General features: G+C 44.1%; 2 protein-coding genes across 5 annotated transcripts in view; one reads left to right on the top strand and one right to left on the bottom strand.

Annotated features, from left to right (window-relative positions):
* ralgps2 (Ral GEF with PH domain and SH3 binding motif 2) overlaps positions 1 to 27784 on the bottom strand; it is a 99315-nt gene that overhangs the window by 30665 nt on the left and 40866 nt on the right. The window lies entirely within an intron of this gene.
* Positions 309 to 27784, top strand: part of angptl1a (angiopoietin-like 1a) — a 30489-nt gene continuing 3013 nt past the window's right edge. Inside the window, exons 1-6 of one of the 4 annotated variants that reach the window (XM_064989509.1) lie at positions 309 to 717; positions 11918 to 12036; positions 14392 to 14663; positions 14754 to 15082; positions 15302 to 15593; positions 27138 to 27331. In XM_064989509.1, the coding sequence (XP_064845581.1) occupies positions 14444 to 14663; positions 14754 to 15082; positions 15302 to 15593; positions 27138 to 27331 (1035 nt within the window). In that variant the 5' untranslated portion in view covers positions 309 to 717; positions 11918 to 12036; positions 14392 to 14443. Of the gene's footprint in view, positions 718 to 776; positions 1014 to 11917; positions 12037 to 14391; positions 14664 to 14753; positions 15083 to 15301; positions 15594 to 27137; positions 27332 to 27784 lie in introns of those variants that run through there. The other 3 variants (XM_064989508.1, XM_064989510.1, XM_064989512.1) reach the window with 3 other exon arrangements.

A 27784-nucleotide genomic window follows, 5' to 3' on the forward strand; every position in this document is an offset into this window, starting at 1 on the left:
ACTTGAATATATGGTGCATTTAAGGGAATGTGTGTGTGTTGTCCTTACCCCCAAACAAACCCTCCTTGTCTGAGTTCAACCCCCCCAAAAAATGTTAAGTTGAAAGTTTCTCCAACTGACTTTTTCTCCCTCTTTCTTTCCTTAAAAAAGCAGGGCAGGAGTGCTGGAGGATGTGAAACTTAAGGAGGTTCTTCTGATACTCCCTCTCTTTTTCAGACCAATGACATCAGAGGTGGGCTGGCACGTTCTAAAAAAGACGAAGGGAGAAATGGGAGGGGAAAAACAGCTTCCCTCTTCCACACCCTCTTCCTCCCTCCAGTCTCCATCCAATCCTTTGTGAAAACCTTGAGGCACCAGGCGTCAGAGCTCAGTGTGTTGAAGTAGCCGCTAGTTCAGCCATGCTCCAGACAGAGCTCCAGCTCTAACCCCTAACCCCAGCCTCACTGAGCCCACAGAGAGGAGATTTTGCTGGGCAGCAGGCTGCAGACAGAAGGCCTCTGGCTCTCTAGGAGGGGGACCGGTTGAGATCCCAGGACAGAGGGAGTAGAGTGGGTAAGAGAGCCAGAGATGAACCCCTGTGTGAGATGGGAGATATGCACATGAGCAGAGCTTGAGGAGGGAACTGAACCGGAGCACGAGGCTCTCTGAGCACTGCCTGACTAACGACACACACATACATCTGCAGGACACACTCTCTCACAAACAAACACACAAAAGGTAAGCAGCTGCATGTCTCAGAGTTTGTTGTCCCCGATCTCTCTCTTGTGTAGCTATGTGAGCAGCTGGGAGAGCTCTGCAGGAAAGGTTAGGATGTTCTGTGAGGGCTTCTCCAGAGGACTGGGATCTAGATCTGAACAGCTGTGAGGCTGGTTGTACATAGTGTACAGTGGGAGTACGAGGGACGCCTCCGACAAAGAGGCTGCGACAGACAGGCTGTATTCGGATGTCACTCATGATTTAAGTTGGACCGAAGGAGAGAAGGGAGCTAGCCACACACAGCTGCTCAGCAACAGGTAGCCTGCTTCATTGTAAATGTCCATTCACTGCTGCTGGGCTCTTTACTGGGCTACTGAAACTTTACTACTTTTCCTTTCAAACTACCACTAGTTAAATAAAGTGCATGTCTTTCACTAGAGTAACTCCCTGTCGAGCTGGACTGTTTCCATAACTCTATTATTCAAGAGGAGAGGGAGGAAAAGAGAGAGAGAGCCATGGTCCTGTTTATTTCTCTAAGCTTGGGTTTCCTAATACCTTCTCTGCCTGTCCGAGGGGCGATAGTGCAGAATGAGAAATGGTTGTTAAATTAACCAGGATAGATTAGGGTTAAATAAATAAGTCGCAACCTAATGAGGTAGTGACTCTACAGTGTGTGGCTAGATGACAAGCACACGTACCCACTTGCATTTTGTGGCTTCATCAAGAGTGACTGGGGTTGTTTCTGAGTGAATAGAAAATCCCATTCATGGCATCTTGTTTGAAGAAAAACAACCCTGATAATACAATGTAATTCTACTCTGACCATATCCTGCTGCAGCCGATGCTACCCTCCATCCAGACAGCGACCACAGTCATGCAGCATCTCTGAACCTCACCATGACACTGGGGCTTTGAACACTAATAGTATCAGTCTGCTAGCGCTCATATTGCCACTCACAATTATGTTAAACTGCTTTCACTTATACATGCTCTACTCTTGTCAGTGAGATCCATGGAAAACTCTCTCTGCTCACTGAGGATGCACATCTGTTAATGCTGTAGGACTGGAGATAGGGAACGCGCGTACATACGCATGCGCGCACAGCCAGAGTTCACATAGGCAGTATTAACAACAGCTAAAGCAAACATGAGGGCAGGACTAAATGTCCTGAAAATGTTTCGTGAGGACGAGTGTTTCTCAACAAGCGATAAAACAAAGAGCAAATCACGGCCCTAAATCATCTGACAGACAGAGCGACAGAGCGGGAGGGAGGGAGAGGGACTTTCCCAGTCAAACGTCATCAGAAGACCCTGTGCTTCCCAGCAACACACATTGGCGGCAGGGTAGCCTAGTGGTTTGAGTGTTGGACTAGTAACCGAAAGGTTGCAAGTTCAAATCCCCGAGCTGACAAGGTACAAATCTGTCGTTCTGCCCCTGAACAGGCAGTTAACCCACTGTTCCTAGGCCGTCATTGAAAATAAGAATTTGTTCTTAACTGACTTGCCTGGTTAAATAAAGGTAAAATAAAAAATTGACAGGACTTGACATCCAGGTTTGGAGACGATTTAAAACTTAAGACATTTGAGGAGTAGGTCTATTCATATGGGATTCCTGAGAAACTCAAACACACTGTGGTGTCAGTCCACAAACACAGTTTGCAACTCTCGCTCTGACCACAATACCACAGCTACAACACATACTCCACTGAGCCTGCCTGTCACACAGGGAGTAATACACACTTTATTAAGCAAATCAATTAATTTAAGTCAGCCGTTACCTGCACCAATGGGGAAAAAACAGAGGGGGGATATACAGAGCTCATACATGGATCTGTTATGTGTTAATGACGAATCAGACAGCAATGAGTCAGAACTACTCTGGTAGGAAAGGAAAGAGGAAGCGAGAAGGGAGAGGACAGCGGGAGGCAAGACACAGGCACACACACACACACACACACAACCAAGAGTCAGAGGACACTGTGTGTGTGTCTAATAGGTAACATATGTGCAGAGGTTTTTAGTAGCATGGTGACTGACAGAGCAGTAAAAAATAACAACACCAGAGGATTAACGGTTCCGCTCCAACATAAAACACACGGCATTATCCACCCTATAGGTACTGGAGGGTCACACACACACCTTGTTATCTTGGGAGTGAGTGTGTGTGATGGAAAGAGTAAGGGAGGCCTTGAATGAACCCAAGCTAACCCTAGACACAGCAGTCAGCACTCAACGACATATACACAAACACAGAGAAGCCCACAAGGGAGCTTTGGGTGTGTATCTATGAGAGAGACCTGCTCGGGCTTATGCCCCACAAAGAGTAATTGATTATGGGGTGGGGTGAAGGCAGAGTGGGACCACACCCTACTACTCTGCAAACCCCACATTTGACTTCTGACCTGAAACTCCTCTAGGGTTCCAGTCAAAACACACAGTGGAAGAACCAAAACATTGACTCCAGTGTGGTGTTGGGCTGTGGAAGGTCTCTGTAAGAAGGCTTTTGGGGTTTGGGAGATCAAACCAAAGGCCCAGACACATGTCCTTGTGGCTCCCTTCCTCTAGTTCCCTCGGTTTTCCTCTTCTTCATCCTACAGACCGGCTCCAGGACCAATTAGAGTTTAGACGGACTCTTTCACAAGGACATTTTCTCCCTCTCTACTCCTCATTCTCTTCCCCCTCTATAACCTCACTTCCCCCCATCCTCCACATCTCCTCCTTCATCGCTGTTTCTATCAGTTAGTATGACAGGGTGTCTAGCATGTGGAGGTTGCCTGGGCTGTTGCCTGGGTTCAGATTAATTGCTAACATGTTTCAGGGGTGTGTGTGAGACAGAGTGAGAGAGAGAGACAAAGAGAGAGCAAACGACAGAGAGCCAACGACAGAGCAAACGAGAGCAGATCATATTTATGTTTGGGAAAGGCTGTGTTTTTATGAGACAGTGTGTGTGAACAGTAGGGTCCTGACAGGACCAAGTTTGTAGTAGAGTTTTTTACAGATGTGCTTCTAAAGCATCCTGTCCTCTTCTGATCCCTATATTTTTTCCTCCTCCTGCTGTTATTTCTAATGATGTAGAGTATCTGTTGTGTTTTTGGGGGGGTTTGAAATCAGACAGGGAAAGGCTGAAGGCTAGATGGGAAGTTGGAAGCTGGAGCCGCGAGGCTGGGAAATACATTGGCTATAAAAATATATCAATATTTTTCAAATATGCCCCTTCTCTTCCTGGTTCTGCCATCCATCAGACTAGAGACAGACACGATCCGTACCCAAATCTGCAGGCTTTAATAAAAATGAATGGAAGAGTGACACCATCCAGCCATATACAGTACCATTTAAAAGTTTGGACATATCGGACATAAAGGTTTTTTTCTTTATTTGTACTATTTTCTACATTGTAGAATAATAGTGAAGACATCAACACTATGAAATAACCCACATGGAATCAAAAAAGTGTAAACAAATCAAAATATATTTTTTATATTTCAGATTCTTCAAAGTAGCCACCCTTTGCCTTGACAGCTTTGCACACTCTTGGCATTCTCTCAACCAGCTTAGTGAGGTAGTCACCTGGAATGCATATTAATTAACAGGTGTGCCCTGTTAAAAGTTAATTTGTGGAATTTCTTTCCTTCTTAATGAGTTTGAGCAAATCAGTTGTGTTCTGACAAGGTAGGCGTGGTATACAGAAAATAGTTCTATTTGGTAAGAGACCAAGTCCATATTATGGCAAGAACAGCTCAAATAAGCAAAGAGAAATGACAGTTGATTACTTTAAGACATTAAGGTCAGTCAATCTGGAAAATTTCAGTCGCAAAAACCATTAAAGAGCTATGATGAAACTGGCTCTTTTGAGAACCGCCACAGGAAAGGAAGACCCAGAGTTACCTCTGATGCAGAGGATAAGTTCATTAGAGTTAAATGCTTCACAGAGTTCAATTAACAGACACATCTCAACATGAAATGTTCAGAGGAGACTGCGTGAATCAGGCCTTCATGGTCGAATTGCTGCTGCTGCTGCAAAAAAAAAAAAACACTACAAAAGGACACCAAGAAGAAGAGACTTGCTTGGGCGAAGAAACACGAGCAATGGACATTAGACAGGTGGAAATCCTTTGGTCTGATGAGTCCAAATTTGAGATTTTTGGTTCCAACCGACATTTCTTTGTGAGACGTAGAGTAGGTGAACAGATGACTGCCACATGTGTGGTTTCCACTGTGAAGCATGGAGGTGGTGCTTTGCTGGTGACACTGTCATTGATTTATTTAGAATTCAAGGCACACTTAACCAGCATGGCTCCCACAGCATTCTGCAGCAATACGCCATCCCATCTGGTTTGCACTTAGTGGGACTATCATTTGTTTTTCAAAAGGATAATGACCCAAAACACACCTCTAGGCTGTGTATGGAATATTTGATCAAGGAGAGTGATGGAGTGCTGCATCAGATGATCTGGCCTCCACAATCACCCGGCCTCAAACCAATTGAGCTGGTTTGTGAGGAGTTGGACCGCAGAGCAAAGGAAAAGCAGCCAACAAGTGCTCAGCATACACTACCTGTCAAAAGCTTTAGAACACCCCTATTTTTCCAGTTTTTATTGAAATTTAAGCAGCTCAAGTCCAGTAAATAACTCTGAAATGTACATTGCTTTTCAGTTTTTGGTCACACACACACACACACACACACACACACACACACACACACACACACAGGGAACAAGTAATGGGTTAACAATTTACAGCTTTTCTGCAGCAATGGAAGTAAATTAAGCCTTGAAAGTTTATGCTAACAATTCCTACAGGTTTCCCAACTTTTGTTGATTAGTTACAAACCCTCTGTCTGTATAAAAGCAGTTGGAACAGACCGTTACTACACCCTTTTAAGCATTATGTGGACAGTATTGTACTGCAGAAAGTAGTATATTGCTATCATAATGGTGAGAAAAAGGCAATTAACAAAGGAAGACAGACCATTATAACCCTTAACAATGTAGGTCTTTCCTTTAGAGAAATTGCAAAGAAAGCCAAGGTGTCAGTGAGTAGTTTCCTACACCATCAAAAGGCACTTTGAAACTGGATGAAACTCTGACAAGAGGTCTGGCAGACCCAAAACCACAACAGAATCAGAAGACAAGTTTCTGAGACTTAACAGCTTGCGTGATAGGCGGCTCACAGGACAACAGCTTCAAGCACAGCTTAACACACAAAGTCAGCAAGTCTTCGTTTCAACTGTGAAGAGAAGACTTCGAGAGCTGCAGGTTTGACAGGTTGAGTGGCAGTAAGAAAGCAATTGCTAAGATGGTAAAATATGAAAAAGAGGCTTGCCTTGGGCCTTGAAGCCCGGCAGGTGGGCTACTGAAGACTGGAAGAAGGTCTTATGGACCAATTAATTGAAATCTTCGTTTCATCGTGCAGGGTTTACGTACGCCGTCGAGTAGGAGAAAGGATGGTTCCTCAGTGTGTGACACCAACTGTCAAACATGGATCCAGAGTCAGCGAATTGCACAGAGTGAGTGGCACCCTGAACCATAATGGCTACCACAGCATTTTGCAGCGCCAGGCAAAACCCTCTGGTGTACACCTAGTTGGTCAGGGGTTCACCCTACAGCAAGATAATGACGGCCAAACATACCTCCAGGCTATGTCAGAAGTACCTTAGAAGAAAAGAACAAGACGGTAGGCTTCAAATCATTGAATGGCCAGCAGTCTCCAGACTTAAACCCCATCGAGCTGGTTTGGGATGAACTGGGAAGAAGGATGAAGGCAAAGTACAAATGCAATACATTTTTGAGAACTTATACAACAGTGTTGGGAAGAACTTTCCGAACAATATTTGATTTCCATTGTAGAAAGACTGCAACGAGTGTGTTCGGCTGGTATGTCTGTAAAAGGTGGCTACTGATGAGTCAAAAATGTAGATTACATTTAGTTAAACAAAACGATTACATGATTTTTGTCTCCAATTGTTTATTTGTGCTATGCTTTAATTTCAGAGTACATTAAGACATTAAACTGTGCAAATTTCAATAAAAACTGGAATGGAGGTGTTCTAAAACTTTTGACCGGTAGCGTATGTGGGAAAAACATTCCAGGTGAAGCTGGTTGAGAGAATGCTAAGAGTGTGCAAAGCTGTCACCAAGGCAAAGGATGGCTACTTTAAAGAACCTCAAATATAATTTGTATTTATTTATTTACTATATGATTCCATGTGTTATTTCATAGTCCTGAGGTCTTCACTATTATTCTACAATTTTGAAAATAGTACAAATAAATTAAAACCCTTGAATGAGTAGGTGTGTCCAAACTTTTGAATGGTACTGTATATAAATGTTATTTAAGTGATAATGCCTGAGAAGCTGGTGTTTGGAGGATATATTGGCACAGGTATAGTTAGCTAGCAAGGAAGGGAGAAGAACATTGTCACCCAGCATGGCAATGGAACATTTAGAACGAATCACTGGGTCGCGTCCATAGAGGCAGAACAAAAAGTCTGAGTCACGCCTCTGGCAACCAAACCAAAAGACAAACGTGCATATTCAAATAATGATTGACATATTTTCATTTAAAACGTTATTTTGATGAATTTATTCATATTATTTCATCCTTCCACGAGATATAGTTCTGACAAAAATCTAAGGTTGCTACCCAAGCCAGCTGGTCACTCGTTCTATTGGTTCGGTTGCCAGAGACGCGACCCCGTCATTCAGTCTTTTTTGTCTGTATCTATGGACGCGACCCAGTCATTCGTTCTAAATGTTCCATTGCCATACCGGCTGGCAACGTTCTTATCCCTTACTAGCTAGCTAGCCAACTAACTTAGAAGTATGTCAAACAGTGCAGCCAAAATAACAACAATAGCTCTATTCACATTTGTATAAGCTGTTTTCTAGTGACATTTATTTTTGATACATCTGTAACAATAAGCTAATGAGGCGCGATTTCGCATGGCATAGAAAATGTGCTCTCTTGTAAGAACACTGTTGTTGAGAGGCAGCAGCACACAGCTAACACAATCACTTAAAACTGAAGCTGGAAAGACTGCAAACCAGCTGCACGCTCAATTTGACCTGTTTTCTATTGATAGTGCTTTGTATAAATATACAAACAAAAATTATGCTAATTCATGATTTCGACAGGCTGAGAAAAGCTGCCCACCTGTGTCTCATCCCAACACGTTCATTACGATGGGAGCGCTGGAGATTGAATTTGAATATTGAAACAATGTTGCAAATATCGTATAGACAGACGGCAAGGTTTACACAAATCTCCGCTGTTGAAAACTAAATGTTATTCTAAAAGAAAATGTGCTATAATGTTTAGATACTTTTTATTATGGAGATAATAAATTGCCTGGCTGGGCTGATGAGTCGGTGGATTGCGCAGTCAGACGGAACAGAGTAAATAGGCATTTTAACATTAGATTTAGCCGGTGGTAACTTGTGGAATAGACACTGGCTAGAATGCGGTTTTAACCAAATCGGCAATCAGGATTAGACCCACCCATTGAATAAATCTCTATATATGGCTCTGGCGCCATGTGATATATTGGCCACTTTAACCTCTAGTTAAGCAATAAGGCCCGAGGTGGTGTGGTATATGGCCAATATACCACGTCTAAGGGCTGTTCTTACGCACTATGTAACGCGGAGTGCCTGAACACAGCCCTTAGCCATGGTATATTGGCCATATACCACAAGCCCTTGATGTGCCTTATTGCTTTTATAAACTGGTTACCAACATAATTAGAGCTGTAAAAATAAATGTTTTGTCCAATGGTATACGGTCTGATATACCACAGCTGTCAGCCAAATCAGCATTCAGGGCTCGAACCACCCAGTTTATAATCAACTTTAACCCTGGTCTATAAATCCTGTGAGACTAGTGTGGCAAGAGCCAGAAGGCTGATCCTGTTGGTAGTAGCAGTGAGGACTGCAGATCTTTAAACAATCCTTCTCATTCATGATTTTTAGAGTGAGTGGTTAACGCAGCTTCTGCCATTTCCTCTCTGGCTGAGGTTGCTGTGATTTCACTTACCACAGATTTACGAACAGTGTGGTGTGGTTGCACCCTAATCCCTTCTCTACTCACAGCCAGTCTGCGAAATTTCCTTTGATAGGATAGCCGGAGGCAAAGTTATTATTATCCGTTGTGCCTTCTTGATTGTGAGATCACTCTGAGCCTTAACCAAAACAATGGCGTACAATCTCTCCCCTCGGATCGAAAACCAGTAGTAAACACCAACTTCAATGACAGTTATCTTAAAATTAAAAAGACAGCTATCTAATATTCACCCAACCCAATGACTTTGTCGCCGAGTAGGGTTTGTTAACTAGTATTTTCTTATAAAAGCTCAGGTAACAATGCTAACTAGCTAACGTTAGATAAACCATGTCTCGACTCGGGAGCACATAGACAGTCACATAGGCTTCTAACCAGCTGGTTAGATATTATTCCACCATGGACAACAACTGGCTACTAGTTAGTTTTCACTAAAATATGTTCAACTCCTAGTTCGTTTATCCACTGACCACCGCATTTAGGATAGCTAAATTACTGAAATGGAGCCAACTAATGAGTTTGAGTTTATTTTTATTTTTACAGGGACAGTGCACATTAATCAACGTTTCAGTAAAAGTGCCGGTTTTAGCCAGCCGGCTAATTTTCAACCGCAGTCCCTGGGCAGGTTATTAAAAACAATTACAATATAGACAATAGCAGCATAGAACAAGCAAGACATAGCAACATAGGACAAGCAAGACGTAGCATACAGACAGAGCAAAAAGCAGCAAGACAAAATTCATAAAAGCAAAGTGTTTCCACACCTCACAAGCTACAGACAACAGGTGTCGTGACACATTTGGGTTAACTTACTCATATCAAGCAACAGACAGTTTGCGGAAAAGTAAAAATAACAATAGTAGACAGTGAAACTAAATAGATTGGTAGCGAGATGGTGATGCTTTCATTTATTTCACAAATAATTAAGCTGAACCTGGGTTTTCCAAGTTGTTCAGTGTTTACTGCTCATGCAGATGAGGAAGCTTAAATAGACGGCTCTGCAATGCACACACCCAAGGCGGCTCAAACAATCACTCAACATAATGTAATATTAATAATGACTTTGCCTCCGGCTATCGTAAAAAATATTTTGCAGCCGATCTGGCACTGGACCCAAAATGTCAGACTACCGCAACGCAGCCCTGGAATGTAGGAGATCAGATGCCAAGGGGAGAGGAGGTAGAGGTGTTGAGTGGGGGGCTCAGAGCTAGGGTTGCAAAATTCCGGGAACGTTCAATTAATTCTCTGGTTTTCCAGAAATCCTGGTCAAAGGATTCCAGATTTTCTGGTTATTCCCTTCTGATTCCGGGAATTTTCCAACCGGAATTTCTTTAACGTTCTCTGAATTTCGCAACCCTAATCAGAGCACAGGGTGGGGCTGGGGCTGTGTCTAGGGTGATTGGTTGCTGGAGCTGGCAGGGTTGGCATGCCCGTGAACAGCTTACTACATCACAGCAGAAATCTCTAAGATCCAAAGCGACAAAACTCCCAGAACCCCAACCCACAGGCCTGTTAGGAGCCACACTGGCCAAAATAAGACTAGAAGGGCTAATGAGGCAGGAAACTGATCCTAGAGCTGCCTGCCATGAAGCATGTAACACAGTGGTAGGCTTCACACAGGAGGTTGAGGAGTGGGTGGTAATTTGTCTAGTATAGATGAGGTAGCTTGGTGGAGGGGGCTATTGAATCCTGGGCTGTAGGCCTATATTGGCCCTGGGGTGAGGCAATAATTTATACAGTAATACCGTAACAGAGAGAAAGGGAGAGGTGTAAGATGGTGTCTCTTGTCCCGTGAATGCTCCATTAACAGTCCATGTGTGTGTACGTGAATGGGAGCATATGGCTAAAAGCGAGACCGAGGTTTCAGGCCAAAGTCATAGGTCAGCTGCCTATTAATAACCTCTAGTAAGGTGAGCAGCCAGCGGAAAGTGACGGAGGTCACCCTGTTTCCATCGTGTAAGACTGGGAAGAGGGAGACCGGCCAGGGCAGTTCCAGAACACAAAAGGCACAGTTACAACACACACGGGTGCATGTGCACACACACCATCACACTCCTCAGGCTAGTTTTCCTTTGGCTGGGGTTGTACGTTGCGACATCTGTTAGGGGGATACGTGAGCCGTTGGCTATGGACCAGGAGCCAAAAACACTTATTTGTATTGAATTTAGAGAGGTTGAAGGAAAAAGAAAAAGGCTTCTAGCAAGTTGAGAAGGGGGAGAAAAGGAAAGGTTGTGATTTCTAACTAGCTGTGTTTTGCGCTTTTCTAAGGTCTGTTCATCTCCCCTCACTATTGCCACCACCCATTAACTACTACAGCCTCAATACTGACCCATAGAGTGAGGGAGGAGCAGACAGGTTGGGGATAAAGGGAGAGAAAGCCAGAAGAAAGAGGTAGAACAGTGTTGCATCAGTACTATAAGTGGTTGTTGAGGCGTAGTCCTGCTTCAGAGGTGTTGGGTCAAACGCAGAAGACATTTCAGATGAATGCATCCAGTTGTACAACTGACTAGGTATCCCCATTCCCCTTTATGGAGAGACAGCCAGGGAGATGAGAAGTGTATGACCCACTTTCTCCAGTTCCAACTCTGCATCTAACGGTCAGCTTTTACCTCTGTTTGCCTGCCTCCCCCCTCCCCCCTGTGAGGCTCTGGGTGTTCTGGGCAGTTCGGAGTTGTTTTGGTTTAGTCGGCTCAGGTTGATCTGACTGGTCGGGGCTTTCATCTGGCTTTGACGTCTAACTGAAAGAGACACGTCTCTTCTTCATCTTCTCTCTACACTAACCTTTCCAACCTCCACCAGTCTCTGTCTGTGTCCCAAATGGTCACCCTAGAGCACTATGCGCCCTGGTCAAAATGTGTGCACTAAATAGGGAATAGGTTGCCATTTGGGACCTAATCTGAGATGGACTGACTCAGTAGAGAGCTGGTTCAATCTACATTCTGCCCCCCGCTACAGACGTGCTCTTCCTGTAGGCCTTCACTAGGCGTTAAGACACAGTGTACCGACACAGAGTACAGGCCACTGACAGGTCTGGTCAGAATGCTCTACTTCTGTGGTGTACATACATAGAAAGAAAGAGGGGGAGAGAGTCAGAGAAATAAATAATGTAATGACAGTGATAGGTATGTGTGCTGTTCAGTGTGGATTGGTTTGTCTGTCTCAAAAGGAGCCTGATAATGGAGCAGTATGGACATGGATGAAGGAGCTGGAAAAGTAACTGCCTTCAGGAGAGCAGTGTGTCTGTGTGGAGACAGAGCTCGAAGGAGCTGTTAAAGCCATTAACAGGTCAGTGAGGATAGAGGACCTGGTTACGTTGTCAGGGGTGTCTGCTGTCAAATTAACACACTGCCAGAGAAATGAAGAACGGACTACACACTTTTCACAGCGTATTGGCTCGGCTAGCACACACACACACACACTCTGGCACACAGTATCCACACTACTAATCGAACTGACAGAGTTGACTCGAGTCCTGAGGAGCAACAACGGCATTACAGGAGCCACACAGGGCGTCAGTTTAAGGGTGGGGGTTTTAGGTAGTGAAAACCCAGGGTGTAAAGTGGAGCAGCATTTAGGTAGTGTGTGTGTGTGTGTGTGCGTCGTGTGAGATAGTGATGAGAAGCAGACATGTCAGGCACCTGCAGAGGGACAAACACAACAGTAGGGGTCAGAGAGAGGTTACAGGAATCAGAGCAGGGCCAGGGCACTGGGGCAAAAGGGGGGAGTGGTGGTGGGCGGAGAGCAGGGCTCAAAAGTGAGACCAACGTGGTAGCATATATGCAAGTAAATATTTTGCTGTTCAAATTTTATTTGGGAGCACTGTGCTACAATGAAAGAATAATTGTTGTAATGATAAGGCTTCGCTGTACCTTTGTTTCAGAACGCCCTAGAGAACCAAGTGAGTGCAGATTTTTAGTAAATTACTTTGTAATTTCAATGACAGGTATTCGTATCAACATTTTTGCCTTTATAATAAACTAATGTTTAAACTAATGTTTAATTAGATATTAGTTTCTAGGGCACAACAGGTGCTTCAAAGGGTAGCTAAACTTAATTTAGGCTGTCTCTCAATCAATTACATTATTATTTTTGCTCCTAAATTTCATGTGGTACTCCTAACTAAGTGAAACCAATGAAAAATGTTAATTTAGAGCCCTGGCAGAGGGAGTAACAGACACCTCAAGAGGTAAATAACATTTTCTACTTAGCATACCTGCGTGCGTGAGTGTGTCTGGGTTTCCGTTAGTAAAATGTGGCGCCGGACAACATGACCAGAAAGATTCTCATTCACCGACCATTTGAGGAATTTAACGGACCCACATGCATTAGGTGAGTAAAGATGCAACAACTAGGATGGGTTGCTAATGTGACTAACATTGTGCCTTTGGCTCAACAAAAGAAAGTTGATATGAAAACCAATAGAACAGGAGCGAAATGGTGGTTTCAATGGAAGCTCTAAAATAACGTAGCAGGTGGAGAAAGACGCCTGAGCGAAGTTCCCACTTCTGGTTTTCAGGGGAAACGGAAGCTAGGTTGAAAATACTGTATCCCTGAAAACCGGATGTTAGCGCTTCCTGGAGATTGCATAGGCTATGGCAGCTCTGACAGAGAACAGACTTCCAGACCTACTTCTGCAGAATGACTGGACAGCAATTAGTTTCCCAGCTTCTTGGGACACCAGCTAGCCCTACTGCTGCTTGGTTGTAAACCTCCTAGACCATCAGATTGCACAATCCCTGTGTATTTGTATTGTTCCCAACTAAACGTTTGGCTCTGGTGCTCAAGCGTCTGTTATTGGGAATTATTCTGCCGCATGACTAATTCACTGCCTTGGAGATCATTGACATTTTCTACAACTCCATTTCCAGCAAGGCAATCACATAATCTCTAACCCTCGCCAAGAGGGAAACTCCCCTGGTGTTCGTGTTGTAAACTGGCTACTGTAAAATGTCCATTATTAGTGAGCTTGACTACTACTTCTGACAAAGACTGTTTGCTAGTAATTATTATCTGTAAACATGCTATTTAATTGTGCAACGCTGGCAACATACTTTATGGTCTTTGGTTGCAGTATGAAGGTAAGCAGAAACTGCCACTCCAATCGAAATGGCTGATCACATTTGTAGGCGATGTCATGGCGACGTTGGCTAGCTAAGCTCATGCGCAGAAACACATCATCAGGTCGAACAGTCGTCTCGTGCCGAACTGCGCATGTGCAGGCCGTCAAATCAAAGCCACTCCTTCGATAGAAGTTGTTTTTGGATGAAAATGAAAACGTGTTAGTTTCTCACTTTCTTGAGGTTGGGGTAATAACATTTTCAACTACTTATTAGAATCAAGGTTGTGCCTTTAGATTGAGAAAATGAACAAGAAAGGAAGAATGTTTCACTTCTCAAACTCTGGCCTGGTCTGCTTGGTCTGTTTCGAAAATGTTCCCGGAAGTCTTGGAATGTTGCGCCTCTGGGTATTAGAAAACACGTCTTGCTTTGTTGTTATGAATCTGCCTCAAAACCATTTTCCTTTTTAGGGATATAATATACAGGACTAGCACACCTGGTATATTGTCGTCAACAATTGCATTTTTCATTGTTTGGAAAAGTTAACTCTTCACACTAACTCCTGTTTCTTCATCCATTGCAGGGAAGCATAGAGGAAGTCCAAGAGGCATCCAGCTAGCCAGTAGAAGAAGACCATGCAGGGTGTGGTTGGGGTGAGACGGGGGGTGTCGTGGAGCCTGTGTGGCCTGCTCTGCCTCTCTGTCTGGGGGCTGAGCCAGTGCAGCGGTTCCAGACAGGCCAGAGAGACCAAGGACCAGCCCAGGGACCATCCCATGCTCAGGGCCAAACGGGCTCCTGCTGATGATGTCAAGAAGTGCTCCTACACCTTCCTCATTCCCGAGCAGAAGATCACAGGTCAGTGTTTTGTCTACTGTGAAGACGGTCATTTATTTTTTGGTCCGGTCTTGTTTCGTGACTTTGAATGATTCTAACGTCCATCATCAGGCCCCGTCTGTGCCAGCGCCACGGGCCCAGAGCCGGACAAAGAGCGTGTGACGCGGATCGACATAGCTGACGTGAGAGAGGTGCTGTCCAAGCAGAGACGGGAGATTGAGACCATGCAGCTGGTGGTAGACGTGGACGGCAACATGGTGAACGAGATGAAGCTGCTGAGGAAAGAGAGCAGGAACATGAACTCCAGGGTGACCCAGCTTTACATGCAGCTGCTGCACGAGATCATCAGGAAGAGGGACAACTCCCTGGAGCTGGCCCAGCTGGAGACCCGGGTTCTCAATGTCACCTCAGAGATGCTGAGACTGGCTTCACGCTACAAGGTTAGAACATCAAGGTGGAACTAGAAAGCAATGTGCTTAACGCTACTTTCATGTATGAATCAAAACGAAGCGTGTTAGAAGCAAATCAATAGTGCCATAATACAGAAGCTTTAAAAACACCAGCAAACAATAATTTGATATAGTTTGAGGATATTTAGATATTCTATAACTAAATTAAGTGATTTGTGGCCTTTTGTTACCTTCTCTTTCTGCCACCAGGAGCTGGAGGGGCGTTTCGCATTGATGGCAGGGTTGGTGAATAACCAGTCGGTGCTGATCGCTGCGTTGGAGGAGCAGTGTCTGCGGACCCTGGGGCATAGTGAACTACCTGTGGTCCCCCCGCTGGTCCAGGTGGTGCCAGAGAGTATCCCCGTCAACAGCCGCTTTACCAACGAGATACAGAGGGACCATACCAACCGAGCCTTCCCACGGGGGTCACGCATGGACTCCCCCACTGCCTCCCCATTTGCACTCAATCCGCCGCCACCGCAGGGCACGCTCACCTCAGACGGTATGTACCAAGTAGCGCCGGGAGGGGTGGTTAACGTTAAGTGAAAAAAAAAACAATAATTGTGTCCAATTATCACAGCATGTGGAGTTGGTTGGAAGCAGTGCTGGTACTGTGATTTCTGAATTAGGCAGAAGCTAAACTCACAGTAGGCCGGGCAGACATTTCACATCTCAAATTATCAGAAAAACGCAAAATTAGCAATGCGGTGGCCAATGGTGCATCTAATTCCCTAAATGCCTGGCGAATGAGTAAACGGTCTGACTAAATGGGCCGGCTGTGGTATAGTGGGTTCATACCTGGCAGGAAAGACTGAAGCAGTGAGATCACACATTCCTCTCAGTGCCTCTGGGACAGCTGGACTGGCTATAACCTACTGCTTGCATGCGTGTCTGAGCATATGGAGTGGGTTCTGGAGAATTAAACTGAGCCCTAAGAGTATGGGTTGAGTTCTGGGCGTAACATTGGCTTTCTGGGCGTATGGCCGAACTTAGCTCAGTGTTGGCTCAAATGCTGGCCAGATATACAAACTGCGATAAATACAGCTCTACCTGAAGTCCATCACTGAGCAGGTACAGAGGCACACAGGGTCACAAACACATTCACACAGCTGGCTGCTGGCTGCCAGGCTACAACCTGGGTATATGATCTTAACTCTGGGTGGATGATGTAGGCATTTTTCAGCATATGGGCCAGCTCAAGTAAGCCTTTTCTGAGAACAGGCAGATATACAGTGGGGATAGAGAGCTCTACCTGCTGTTAATCACTGACCAGACACCCACAGCAAACACACACAGAGGGAAAAAATGATAAAAACCTGGATGCAGCCCCTGATAAATATAGCTGCAGGGAAATTAGAAAATGTATGTGCAAGCAAATAGGCCTATATATACACACACACACACACACACACACACACACACACACACACACACACACACACACACACACACACACACACACACACACACACACATAATATACTCAAATCAAACCCATCTGGTGGGCCAGGCCCAGATTACAGTCAGACAAAAGCAGTAAATTAGAGACTGTAGGAAGCTAAGAGATGCTCTCCTTATCTGACTCAATTTGCTCTCCTGACTAGCCCCCACAAAAATCACAACATCTCCCATGTGAGTGAGATCATTTTCAGCATGAAACCAATTTGCAGGGTCATAATGCTTCTTGGAAATCCCTCTTTGAAAGATTGGGCAGGAGCATTTTATTATGACTGGAGATTTAGTTTGAAGACCGCAGAGCGGGCTTAAACAAACAGATGGCTGACAATGAACTCACTGTAACACTCACTAGAACAGCCATACTGAACATGCGGTCCAGAACCAGAACGGGGTCAATACGGACCGCTGGTCCCGGCTTATAATAAATATATACAGTGCTTTCAGAAAGAAATCACATCCCTTGACTTTTTGCACATTTGGTGGTGTTACAACCTGAATTTAAAATGTAGATTTTGTGTCACTGGCCTACACACAAAACCCTATAATATCAAAGCGGAATAATGTTTCTAGACATTTTTACAAATTAATAAAAAATGGAAAACAATGTACTGAGTAAATAAGTATTCAACTCCTTTGTTATGGCATAAATAAGTTCAGGAGAAAACATGACTGTGTGCAAAAAGTGTTTAGCATGATTTTTGAATGACTACCTCATCTCTGTACCCAAAACATACAATTATCTGCAAGGTCCCTCAGTCGAGCGATGAATTTCAAAACACAGAATTATCCATGAGGCCAATGGTGACTTAAAAAAAAAAAAAGTTTGATTTTAACAGCATTTGGAAGCTATTCAGACCTTTACTTTTTGACATTTTGTTACGTTACAGCCTTAAACCATGATGCAACGGCCCTGAGATCACCTGTGTGAATTGTTAGACAAAACCAAATAAAATTGTGCGATATACAGTTAGTCGGAAGTTTACATATACTTAGGTTGGAGACATTAACATTCGTTTTTCAACCACTTAACATTTATTTTCAACAAACTATAGTTTTGGCAAGTCAGTTAGGACATCTACATTGTGCATGACAAGTCATTTTCCCAACAATTGTTTACAGACAGACCTGTGGATGTATTTCAAGGCCTACCTTCAAACTCAGTGCCTCTTTGCTTGTCATAATGGGAAAATCAAAAGAAATCAACAAAGACCTCAGAAAAAAATGTTTTGTAGACCTCCACAAGTCTGGTTCATCCTTGGGAGCAATCTCCAAACGCAAGTATAAACACCATGGGACCACGCAGCCATCATACAGCTCAGGAAGGAGACCGGTTCTGTCTCCTAGAGATGAACGTATTTTGTTGCAAAAAGTGCAAATCAATCCCAGAACAACAGCAAAGGATCTTGTGAAGATGCTGGAGGAAACAGTAACAAAAGTATGTATGTATATCCACAGTAAAACGAGTCCAATACCGACATAACCTGAAAGGCCGCTCAGCAAGGAAGAAGCCACTGCTCCAAAACCACCATCAAAAAGCCAGAATACAGTTTGCAACTGCACATGGGGACAAAGATCATGCTTTTTGGAGAAATGTCCTCCGGTCTGATGAATCAAAAATAAAACTGTTTGGCCATAATGACCATTGTTATGTTTGGAGGAAAAAGGGGGAGGCTTGCAAGCTGAAGAACACCATCCCAACCGTGAAGCACGAGGGTGGCAGCATCATGTGGTGGGGGTGCTTTGCTGCAGGAGGGACTGGTGCACTTCACAAAATAGATGGCATCATGAGGAAAGAAAATTATGGGGATATATTGAAGTAACATCTCAAGACATCAGTCAGGAAGTCATAGCTTGGTCGCAAATGGGTCTTCCAAATGGACAATGACCCCAAGCATACTTCCAAAGTTGTGGCAAAATGGCTTAAGGGCAAAGTCAAGGTATTGGAGTGGCCATCATAAAGCCTTGACCTAATCCTATAGAAAATTTGTGGTCAGAACTGAAAAAGCGTGTGGGAGCAAGGAGGCCTATAAACCTGACTCAGTTACACCAGCTCTGTCAGGAGGAATGGGCCATAATTCACCCAACTTATTGTGGGAAGCTTGAGTAAGGCTACCGAAAGATTTGACCCAAGTTAAACAATTTAAAAGGTAATGCTACCAAATACTAATTGAGAGTACGTAAACGTCTGACCCACTGGGATTGAGATGAAAGAAATAAAAGCTGAAATAAATCATTCTCTCACAAAGCACCGGGCCCACACGGACTACGGGGTAAAGCAATGCAGGTCTAAGCCGACCAGCTCAAGGGAGTTTTCACACGACTGTTTCAACTCCTGCTGAGCACTTGTTCGGTGCCCAACTCCTGGAAGGTGCTGACCATTGTACCACTGCCTAAGAAATCAGGCGCCAAATCACCAAATTACTTTCGACCTGTGGCCTTCAAGCACCTTCTGGCCAAATACATGGAAAGGGTTGTCAATAAGCACCTTAACCTGTGCATAGCAGATAGATCAAATGAACCCATCATAGTTTGCCTATAAGGCACATAGAGGGACTGAGGATGCTACCCTGACCTTCGTGAACATGGTTGTTTTACTTCAGCTTTCAACACAAATACACACACTGCTGAAACGACAACTGGGCCTGAGGCCTCGCAGGTTGGATCAATTACTTTTTTCTTCCCGATTTCGTGGTATCGTCGCTGCAACTCCCGTACGGACTCGGGAGAGGCCAAGGTCGAGAGCCGTGCGTCTTCCAAAACACAACCAAGCTGCACTGCTTCTTGACACAATGCCCACTTAACCCGGAAGCCAGCCACACCAATGCGTCAGAGGGAACACCGTACACCTGGCGACCATGTCAGGGGTCGATAGTGCGCAATTGGACAAGAACATCCCTTCCGGCCAAACCCTCCCCTAACCCGGATGATGCTGGGCCAATTGTACGCCGCCCCATGGGACTCCCAGTGCGGCCGCCTGCGACAGAACCTGGACTCGAACCCAGAATCTCTAGAGGCACAGCTAGCACGACGATGCAGTGCCTTAGACCACTGCGCCACTCGGGAGGCCCGGATTAATGACCAACTGACCGCCGACAGAGGGTCCTCATGAATGGGGCACTTGCTGATGAACTGACCCTGAACACAGGGTCGCCCCAGGGTGTGTCCTTTCACCGTGGTTGTTCTCTATCTACACTAATGAGACAAAGATCCAAAGAAACAATGTGAGCCTTTTCAAGTACGCAAATGACATGGCTCTTGTAGGACTCTTTTTTTAAAGATGCTACTTCAGATGGGGACAGACATTTTAAATAGAACAACAACATTGAAAAATTATGCCGGTCAAGTGCCCTCCACATCAATGTGGAAAAGACAAAGGGGCTGATCATCAATAGCAGCAACTTGCTAACGTCCCAACCACTCTCTCTGAACGACCAATCAGTGGAGGTGGTTAAGCGTTTCCAATCCCTAGGGACACAAATTGATAAGATGAGTTTTACATAGAATACAGACTGCATATTTTTAAAAGCAAGCCACTGCTTGTTTTTAAATCAGGAAATTCAAGTGGTTTGGGGTCAGCCAGGATTTTCTGGAGATGGTGTACAGCAGCTTGGTGGAGAGCATCCTCACGTTCAATATGACAGTGGTATGGTAATCTCCCATTTGAGCAGTCTGTTCCACAAGGAAAACAAAAAGAAGGCACTGGCTGTCATTAGCGACCCCTCCCACCCGCTGCAGCCTCAGTTCGAGGCTTCCCTCTGGCCAGTGCTTCAGAATGCCCATGGCCTAAGAAGAAAGTGTTCAAACAATTAATGCCTTGTGCTGTTGGACTACTAAATGCAATGTAAATTGTATCGGTATGCAGTGCAAGTATTCACACTTTTCCACATTTTGAATTTAGAAAATTGATTAAATGTTTTTTTCCCTCATCAATCTACACACAATAACACATTATGAAAGAGCACAAACAGGTTATTAGAAGTTTTTGCAAGTGTATAAAAAATAAAATATCACATTTGCATCAGTATTCAGACCCTTTACACAGTACTTTTTTGAAGCACCTTTGGCAGCGATTACAGCCGCAAGTATTCTTGGGTATGACGCTACAAGCTTGGCACACCTGTATTTGTGGAGTTTCTCACATTCTTCTGCAAATCCTCTCAAGCTCTGTCAGGTTGGATGGGGTCGCTGCACAGCTCTTTTTTCAGGTCTCTGCAGAGATGTTTGATCGGGTTCAATTTCGGGCTCTGCCTGGGCCACTTGAGGACATTCAGAGACTTGTCCCAAAGCCACTCCTGCATCGTCTTGGCTGGGTCGTTGTTCTTTTGGACGGTGAACCTTCGCCACAGTCTGAGGTCCTGAGCTCTCTGGAGAAGGTTTTCATCAAAGATGTCTTCGTGCTTTGCTCCGTTCATCTTTCCCTCAATCATGACTAGTCTCCCAGTCCCTGTCGCTGAAAAACATCCCCACAGTATGAAGCTGCCATAAAAAATAAATAATACTAAAAATAATTTCACTGGGCAAACCCGTTTTTGCTTTGTCATTATGGGGTATAGTGTGTAGATTGATGAGGGAAAAACATTTATTAATCCATTTTAGGGGTCGGAATACTTCCCGAATGCAGCACACACACACTTCAGGAACTCAGTCAGACTTTAAACATTCTGCAGTTGAGAGTGGTAATAGTAGAATGTGCAAGGTGCAATTACAAAATTTGGTAGTGTACAGGCAGTTTTCCTCTTGTTACGTCATTCAATTACAGACATTATAGAGCTAATTTTAACCTGTCAGAAATGTCCAGTTGATCAACTGCTGGTCATGTTAGATAATCTAACCAGCTATTTAGCGGTCTAAATCTTGTAGTGATCATGGCCAGATTACGTGCCCAGGGGGCCCCCATTGATTTTGTTCAGTCACCCCGGCATCATATGAACACACAAAATGTGTAAATTGCAGGAAATTAGCTTCAAACTGCAATAATTCTCTGCCCAATGGCAAAATGTGTAGAATTGCAGGAAAGAAGCTTTAAAAAAATTGCCAAATGTTCTCCCCGCCAACAACAGGGGTGTGAACAGTTTGATCAGCTTGAGGTTACATGGGTTGCAAGGTGGGGGTTTGTTACTATGCTGATAAATGACAATATCCATCCGGTCCTTTGCCATCTAGGAAAATTGTGTGACCGGACCTTCTCAAATAGTAGTTGAGTACCCCAGCACTAGAAGAATGAGCAAGGGTTTTCATATATGGCCTGGGGTAGGAAGGAGGTGAAACTGACAGACGGAGCATATGATTACTGAGGACAAAATCATCTCTGGTCTGTTTTTGGGGAAAGTGGATTGGAGAGGAAAGCCTGAGACTGTAATCTTCAGATCAAACTGCCACTACTTTCCTCTATCGGCCCCTCACAGGTCTGCTGTGGGCCAGCTGGGGTCTGCATTACTTAAACCCTTCAGCTGGGTGCACTGTAGGGCCATAACTCTGTCTGTACTGTACCAGGTCAATAGGTTCAATACAATAAACAGAGGGAGATCTAGGGGTCAATGTTTGACAGACATTTTAACCTCGTCTCTGGTTACTCTGTTACAGTTTTCCTACCATTAGCCATCACAGGAAACAACCTCACTGTAATAATAGACAACAAAACTGGTTTACAGCCTTTCAGTAGTCAAATGTTATAACAGCAAAAGCTAGCAAGCACTTAAACCATGATAGAAGTGGTCATTGTTCACAGCAGACTTCTCCCTGACGTGAAGTCAGACATCTCTGTCAAATAGTGCCAAATAGTCTGCATGTGTGATCTGAGTTGAACTAAGTGTCTATATATACACTCATCCAATATAGTGCGTGTTGTAACTACTGGCCCTGTGCCCAGCTTAAAGAGCCTCCAGAGAAGTCTAAGTGGAGTGTGTGATGTCAGTGTGTGATGTCAGTGTCAGACCAGTGAGCCTCCAGCTCCTTCAGGCAGAGCAGCCGTTTCCTGCAGTAACAATAGTGGGACTATTGGCAGTCGAAAGGACTGAAGAGGAAAGAGGGAAGGGGCTACATTTAGAAAGAGTCTATTGAGAGAAAGGCTGGTTGGTAGGGAACGAGGGAGCGGGACAGAGGGAAGTACAAGGGGAGAGGGGATGGAGGGGTGGTGATGACTGGAGCCCACTTTCAGAGGGATAGAGGGACAGCGAGTGTTGAAGATTTCTGATTGTGCATACAGCTGCCTCTCCACAGTGGTGATGTGCTCTATAGCTGTATGTTACAGCAACACAAACTAACTTCACATGACTGACATCTCCACTTGGATACGTGTGGGGGTCGTCCACAGCGCACAACTTCTGACCACGACAGAGTTTAGGCATCAGTTATAGGAGCTAACGCAAGAGCTACACATTTGAGTACTACATGATACTCGAATGCGCCCTACACCCATCATGAGGTTGCTACAACCTAGCCTACAAATTAAAGTTTATAATGTAGGTGCATAGGTCAAGCGAGACACAAATTGGAGTAATCAAGGTGACAACGAGACTGCCTTGCACACACACTCTTGCCTGAATCCAGTAGATCTGGGGTGTAATCATTAGGCCAAACAGTTGCTATTGGAGTTTCCATTAGAATTCAGGTAGGTCCATCCCCATTGCGTTTGCTTAAAAAATTGCTTTGCAACACAATCTGCAGAATTAATACACCCCTGATTACACGCACACACAGTCTTCACGGATCCATCTTTACCCGAATATCCAAAACCCAATCTGGGACCAGAGCGGATCCGGATCCAGAATTCTAAATAATGTTAAGGGTCTGGGTCAGATCTGATATGAAGGTCTCGGGTATGTAATTTTAACTGACTTGTTCGGGAGGGCCTGTACAGATCTGAACATGACTGCTGCAATAGAGAGCGAGAGAGTCATTATAATTTATGCTGCTGCTGCTTTTGCTTTCCACGAGAGCGGAGATTGTTGTCCTCATCAAAACAGCAACAGGCTCTATGATTACATTTGTCAAAATCTTGAAATCAAACAGAAAAGTCTTAAAATCCTGTTTTTTTATATCTATTCCTTGACCCACCAAGACCGTAGGACGTTTGCACCCTTAATACGTTGGCACCGTAGGACATTGGCACCGTAGGACGTTGGCACCAAGGCCAGGCACTAATGAGCCTCTCTTTCCTCACTGAATGACAATTGTGACCGTTTCTTCACAATAAAAATGACATTAGGCCTAACTGAATGATAAGGAGGGTGAAGAGGTTGATTTAATTTAGAACAAAAATAGTATAATGATGAGTTTGGTTATGCCGATTTATTATCGTTGGCACTCATGTAAAAGATTTGACATTGCACCTTGCGGGTTGACACCGGTCTATTTTATTTACTATAATGCCATTACTAATCAAATTTATTGTAAGGGAAACGAAAACATGCTACGTACTGCAGCCGTGACTATATCAAAGTTGATGAGCAAGGAGAAAAAAATGACACCAGTCAGCCTGCACAGCTGGCCTATTGAAACAAAATGCACACAAACACAATTTTTTCCAAATCAAATGTAATTTGTCACATGCGTTGAATACAACAGGTGTTGTTATAGTGAAATGCTTACTTACAAGCCCTTAACTAACAATGCAGTTTTAAGAAAATACCTCAATTTAAAAAAAGAGATAAGCATAACAAATAATTAGACAACACATTAAATAAAAATAGCGGGGCTATATACAGGGGGTACTGGTACAGAGTCAATGTGCTGTGGCACCGGTGTCAAGGTAATTATGTACATGTACGTAGAGTTATTAAAGTGGCAATGCATAGATAGTTATTACACTAATTTCACACAAGAGTTAGGCTATAGAAAATATTACATTAACAGTGATGAGTGAAAGTAAAAGTTGTCAAAAATATAAATAGTAAAGTACAGATAACCCAAAATACTACTTAAGTTGTACTTTAAAGTATTTTTACTTAAATACTTTACACCACTGCAAACTATTGAAAATGCTATTATGTTCTTTGAAATAACAGTTTTTTTTAGGTTTCTAATGTTACCTAAGACTTTTATCAACACAAACAAATTATTATTCTTCCAATAGCATACATGAAATGTATTTATTACACTGTTAGTTAGAATGCTCATGCGTCATTGGCTGGAAGGGTCGAAATTTGGATTTAGGCCTAATTTTTTCACAAGGACTTTGTAGAATTATACAAAAACTAATCTAAACAAATAACTATTGTTATATTTTTCCATGGATATATTTCTTCATGCAATTTGTGCGTTACAACTGTTTATGCACTATTTATCAAGACTTGGTGTTTTAGTTTGCAAACCTTGCGGGTTGATATGCATCTGATGTGTATACTAAATGGAACACCCGGCAACACTCTCGAGCTGGTACTTACAAGCTGAACGGCCAGGAGGTGCTCGTGTTAATGGAAGATAGAAATAAACATTTGAGGAGAAGGATAGGCTACAATGACCAACAGCAAGGCTGCTACTTAATATTCTGAATGGATATGTTGTTATTATAAGAATAAGGAAGCGCATGCACTGCAGCCTCAATTAACCTAGCTAGCTAGCTTCTCCAACTTTTTGGACCAGTGACACCTCTCCGCTAACCTTTTCCATTTGCTTGGAAAAAACGCTACACAGCCGTCACCATATTAGCTAACGTCATAGTCAACATGGCTACTAGAACTAACACGTTAGTAAACCCACAGTCAAATCTATGTGTACAAATCCATGTGGACACTATATTGTGTACAATCACACAATACAGTGTACAGCAAGCAGTTTAGCAGTTACACCGGTGGGCCCCGGCTGCAATAAATTCATACAACTGAAAGCTTAACTTCAGTTGGAAGAGTTGTAGTGTTGGCTATCCAACAGGTTTTTGAGTAGGCTAAATAAGCTGCATTAGGTAGCTAACTAAGTGAAAGGTAAACTAAGAAGAGAAAAACTAAATAAAAACAGCTGCTTCTTTCATTTAAGAAATTATTTTTTTCATTTAAGAAATTAACTATCATCTCTCTCTCGCTTTGAGTCAACTACTCACCACATTTGATGCACTACAGTACTAACTAGCTGTAGCTTATGCTTTCAGTATGAGATTCATTCTCTGATACTTTGATTGGATGGACAACATGTAAGTCTATGGAAGGGGGTGAGAACCATGAGCCTCTTAGGTTTTGTATTGAAGTCAATGTATCCAGAGGAGGACGGAAGCTAGCTGTCATCCGGCTACATGGTGCTAACCTACAGAATTCTGTTGATGCTACTGTAGACCTTCATTGCATAACAGTGCGTTTGAATCAGTTATTTAGTGACGTAAATATATGTAATATTGTTTAATCTAAAAAGGTTTACTTTATGAAATTCACTGAGTAAATTTTACATTTACATTGTAGTCATATAGCAGACACTTATCCAGAGCGACTTACAATAAGTGAGTACGTACATTTTCCGTACTCGGTGTGAATCGTAACCACAACCCAGGCGTTGCTAGCGCCATGCTCTATCAACTGAGCCACACGGGCCCTCCCCGGATGGCCCACTGAAAGAGAGACAGACAACTAAATCATACACATCATATCAGAGCTCCTCCACTCTGAAACGTAGCCCAAATAAATCTACTCATCTCCATTCATTCTGGACAGGTTATTTGGTCCCAAAAGCAACAAGAGAGAGAAAGCGATTAATTGTTCCTGCTCTGTGAGGAAAAGCAACACGATCATCTATCATGAATCTCTGAGGATGAGTGGAGCCAGGCTGAATTCTCTTCTGTTGATGGCTTAGCTCTCAAAATACACATGGCCAGTTCACCTCAATACACAGACCAACACCACACTGTGGATGGGCCAATCCCTGCTCAAATCACTAGGGTCACATGAGATATTCACCTGTTTTTTACTTGGAGAGAGAATGAAAGAGTCCAAGAGAGCTATAGACAGAAAGCCTCTCAAGACAGAAGTGGTCTAGATGAAGACGTATGGTTACTGGAATAACATATCCCGGTTCTGTGAGGTTTTTAGGTATGTTTATAAAGCACTACAGTGGCTCTGTCCTCCCTGTACACACACACAGCTGAGAAAACTATCTTCTGTGTGCCTCGGGCCCCAGAGGTCCCCCTCACAAAGACTGTCTTCCTGGCTGCTCAATACATATCATTCACACAGGAGCAGGAAATAAGCCGGGTTTAGATACAGCTGGGAATCAAGGTACTGAGCTAATGCTGGCTGGCTGGCTACACAAGGCTGTATGGTGGTCTGGGCAGGAAAGGGGCTCACGGACTGCTACAGCATCGTAACTACTCCTACCCATACCCATAAGCAAGGAGGTCTTGGCAATCGATGCCTTCCTTTCTCTGTCTCTGTCCGCCCAGCGGGGGTACATAATCTATTTAGCGTGTGTGTGATGAAAGAAGACATCTTGTTCACCTGAGGCAAGATATAGTATGGAGATTAGAGATGAGGATGTTACATAATAGAAGTACTAACAGAGGAGACACACTGGCTTTGGGCTCTGGTCAAAACAAGTGCATTATATAGGGACTAGGGTGCCATATTGGACGCAGCCACTGACCCATTTCTCCCTCCCCCTCTTCCAGGTCCGTTTAAGGATTGCTACCAGGTGCGCCAGGCGGGCCACAGCACCAGTGGGATGTACCTGCTTAAGTCCGAGGGCAGTGACCGGCTGATCCAGGCCTGGTGTGAACACGGCCTAGACAACGGAGGCTGGACTGTGCTACAGAGGAGGAAGGATGGATCGGTCAACTTCTTCAGGAACTGGGAGAACTACAAGGTACTATAGTGCAGACGATAACGCACACTGACATCGATCATAAACATCTGGATAAGTATGTATATTGTTAAGCACAGAGCCATTGGGGGTAAGTCCAGCCCTCTCTCTCTGACCTCCAACTAGAAGCCACCCAGATATGACCCCAGTAGGGACATGGAGGGAGGGGCTGATGTTCCCCTTATCTCCCCTCCTACATAACATAACCAAGCCCACTCCCCACCACATTCTGGGGCTGCTAACACAACCCATCACTCTGGAGAAAGCCCTGGCACAGAGCCACGCATGTGCGCACACACACACACCCATTATACCCCCATGGGCAGGTGAGGAAATCAGACTCCTTCCCTCCTCTCTCTTCCTTCACCCCCCCCCGCTTTCCTCTAGTCATCATCACAGATCTCATCTGGACCCAAAACACCCAGCAGTGTGTGTGTGTGTGTGTGTGTGTGTGTG

This window comes from Oncorhynchus masou, chromosome 15 (genome assembly GCF_036934945.1).
Source record: "Oncorhynchus masou masou isolate Uvic2021 chromosome 15, UVic_Omas_1.1, whole genome shotgun sequence".
NCBI classification, from domain to species: Eukaryota; Metazoa; Chordata; class Actinopteri; order Salmoniformes; family Salmonidae; genus Oncorhynchus; species Oncorhynchus masou.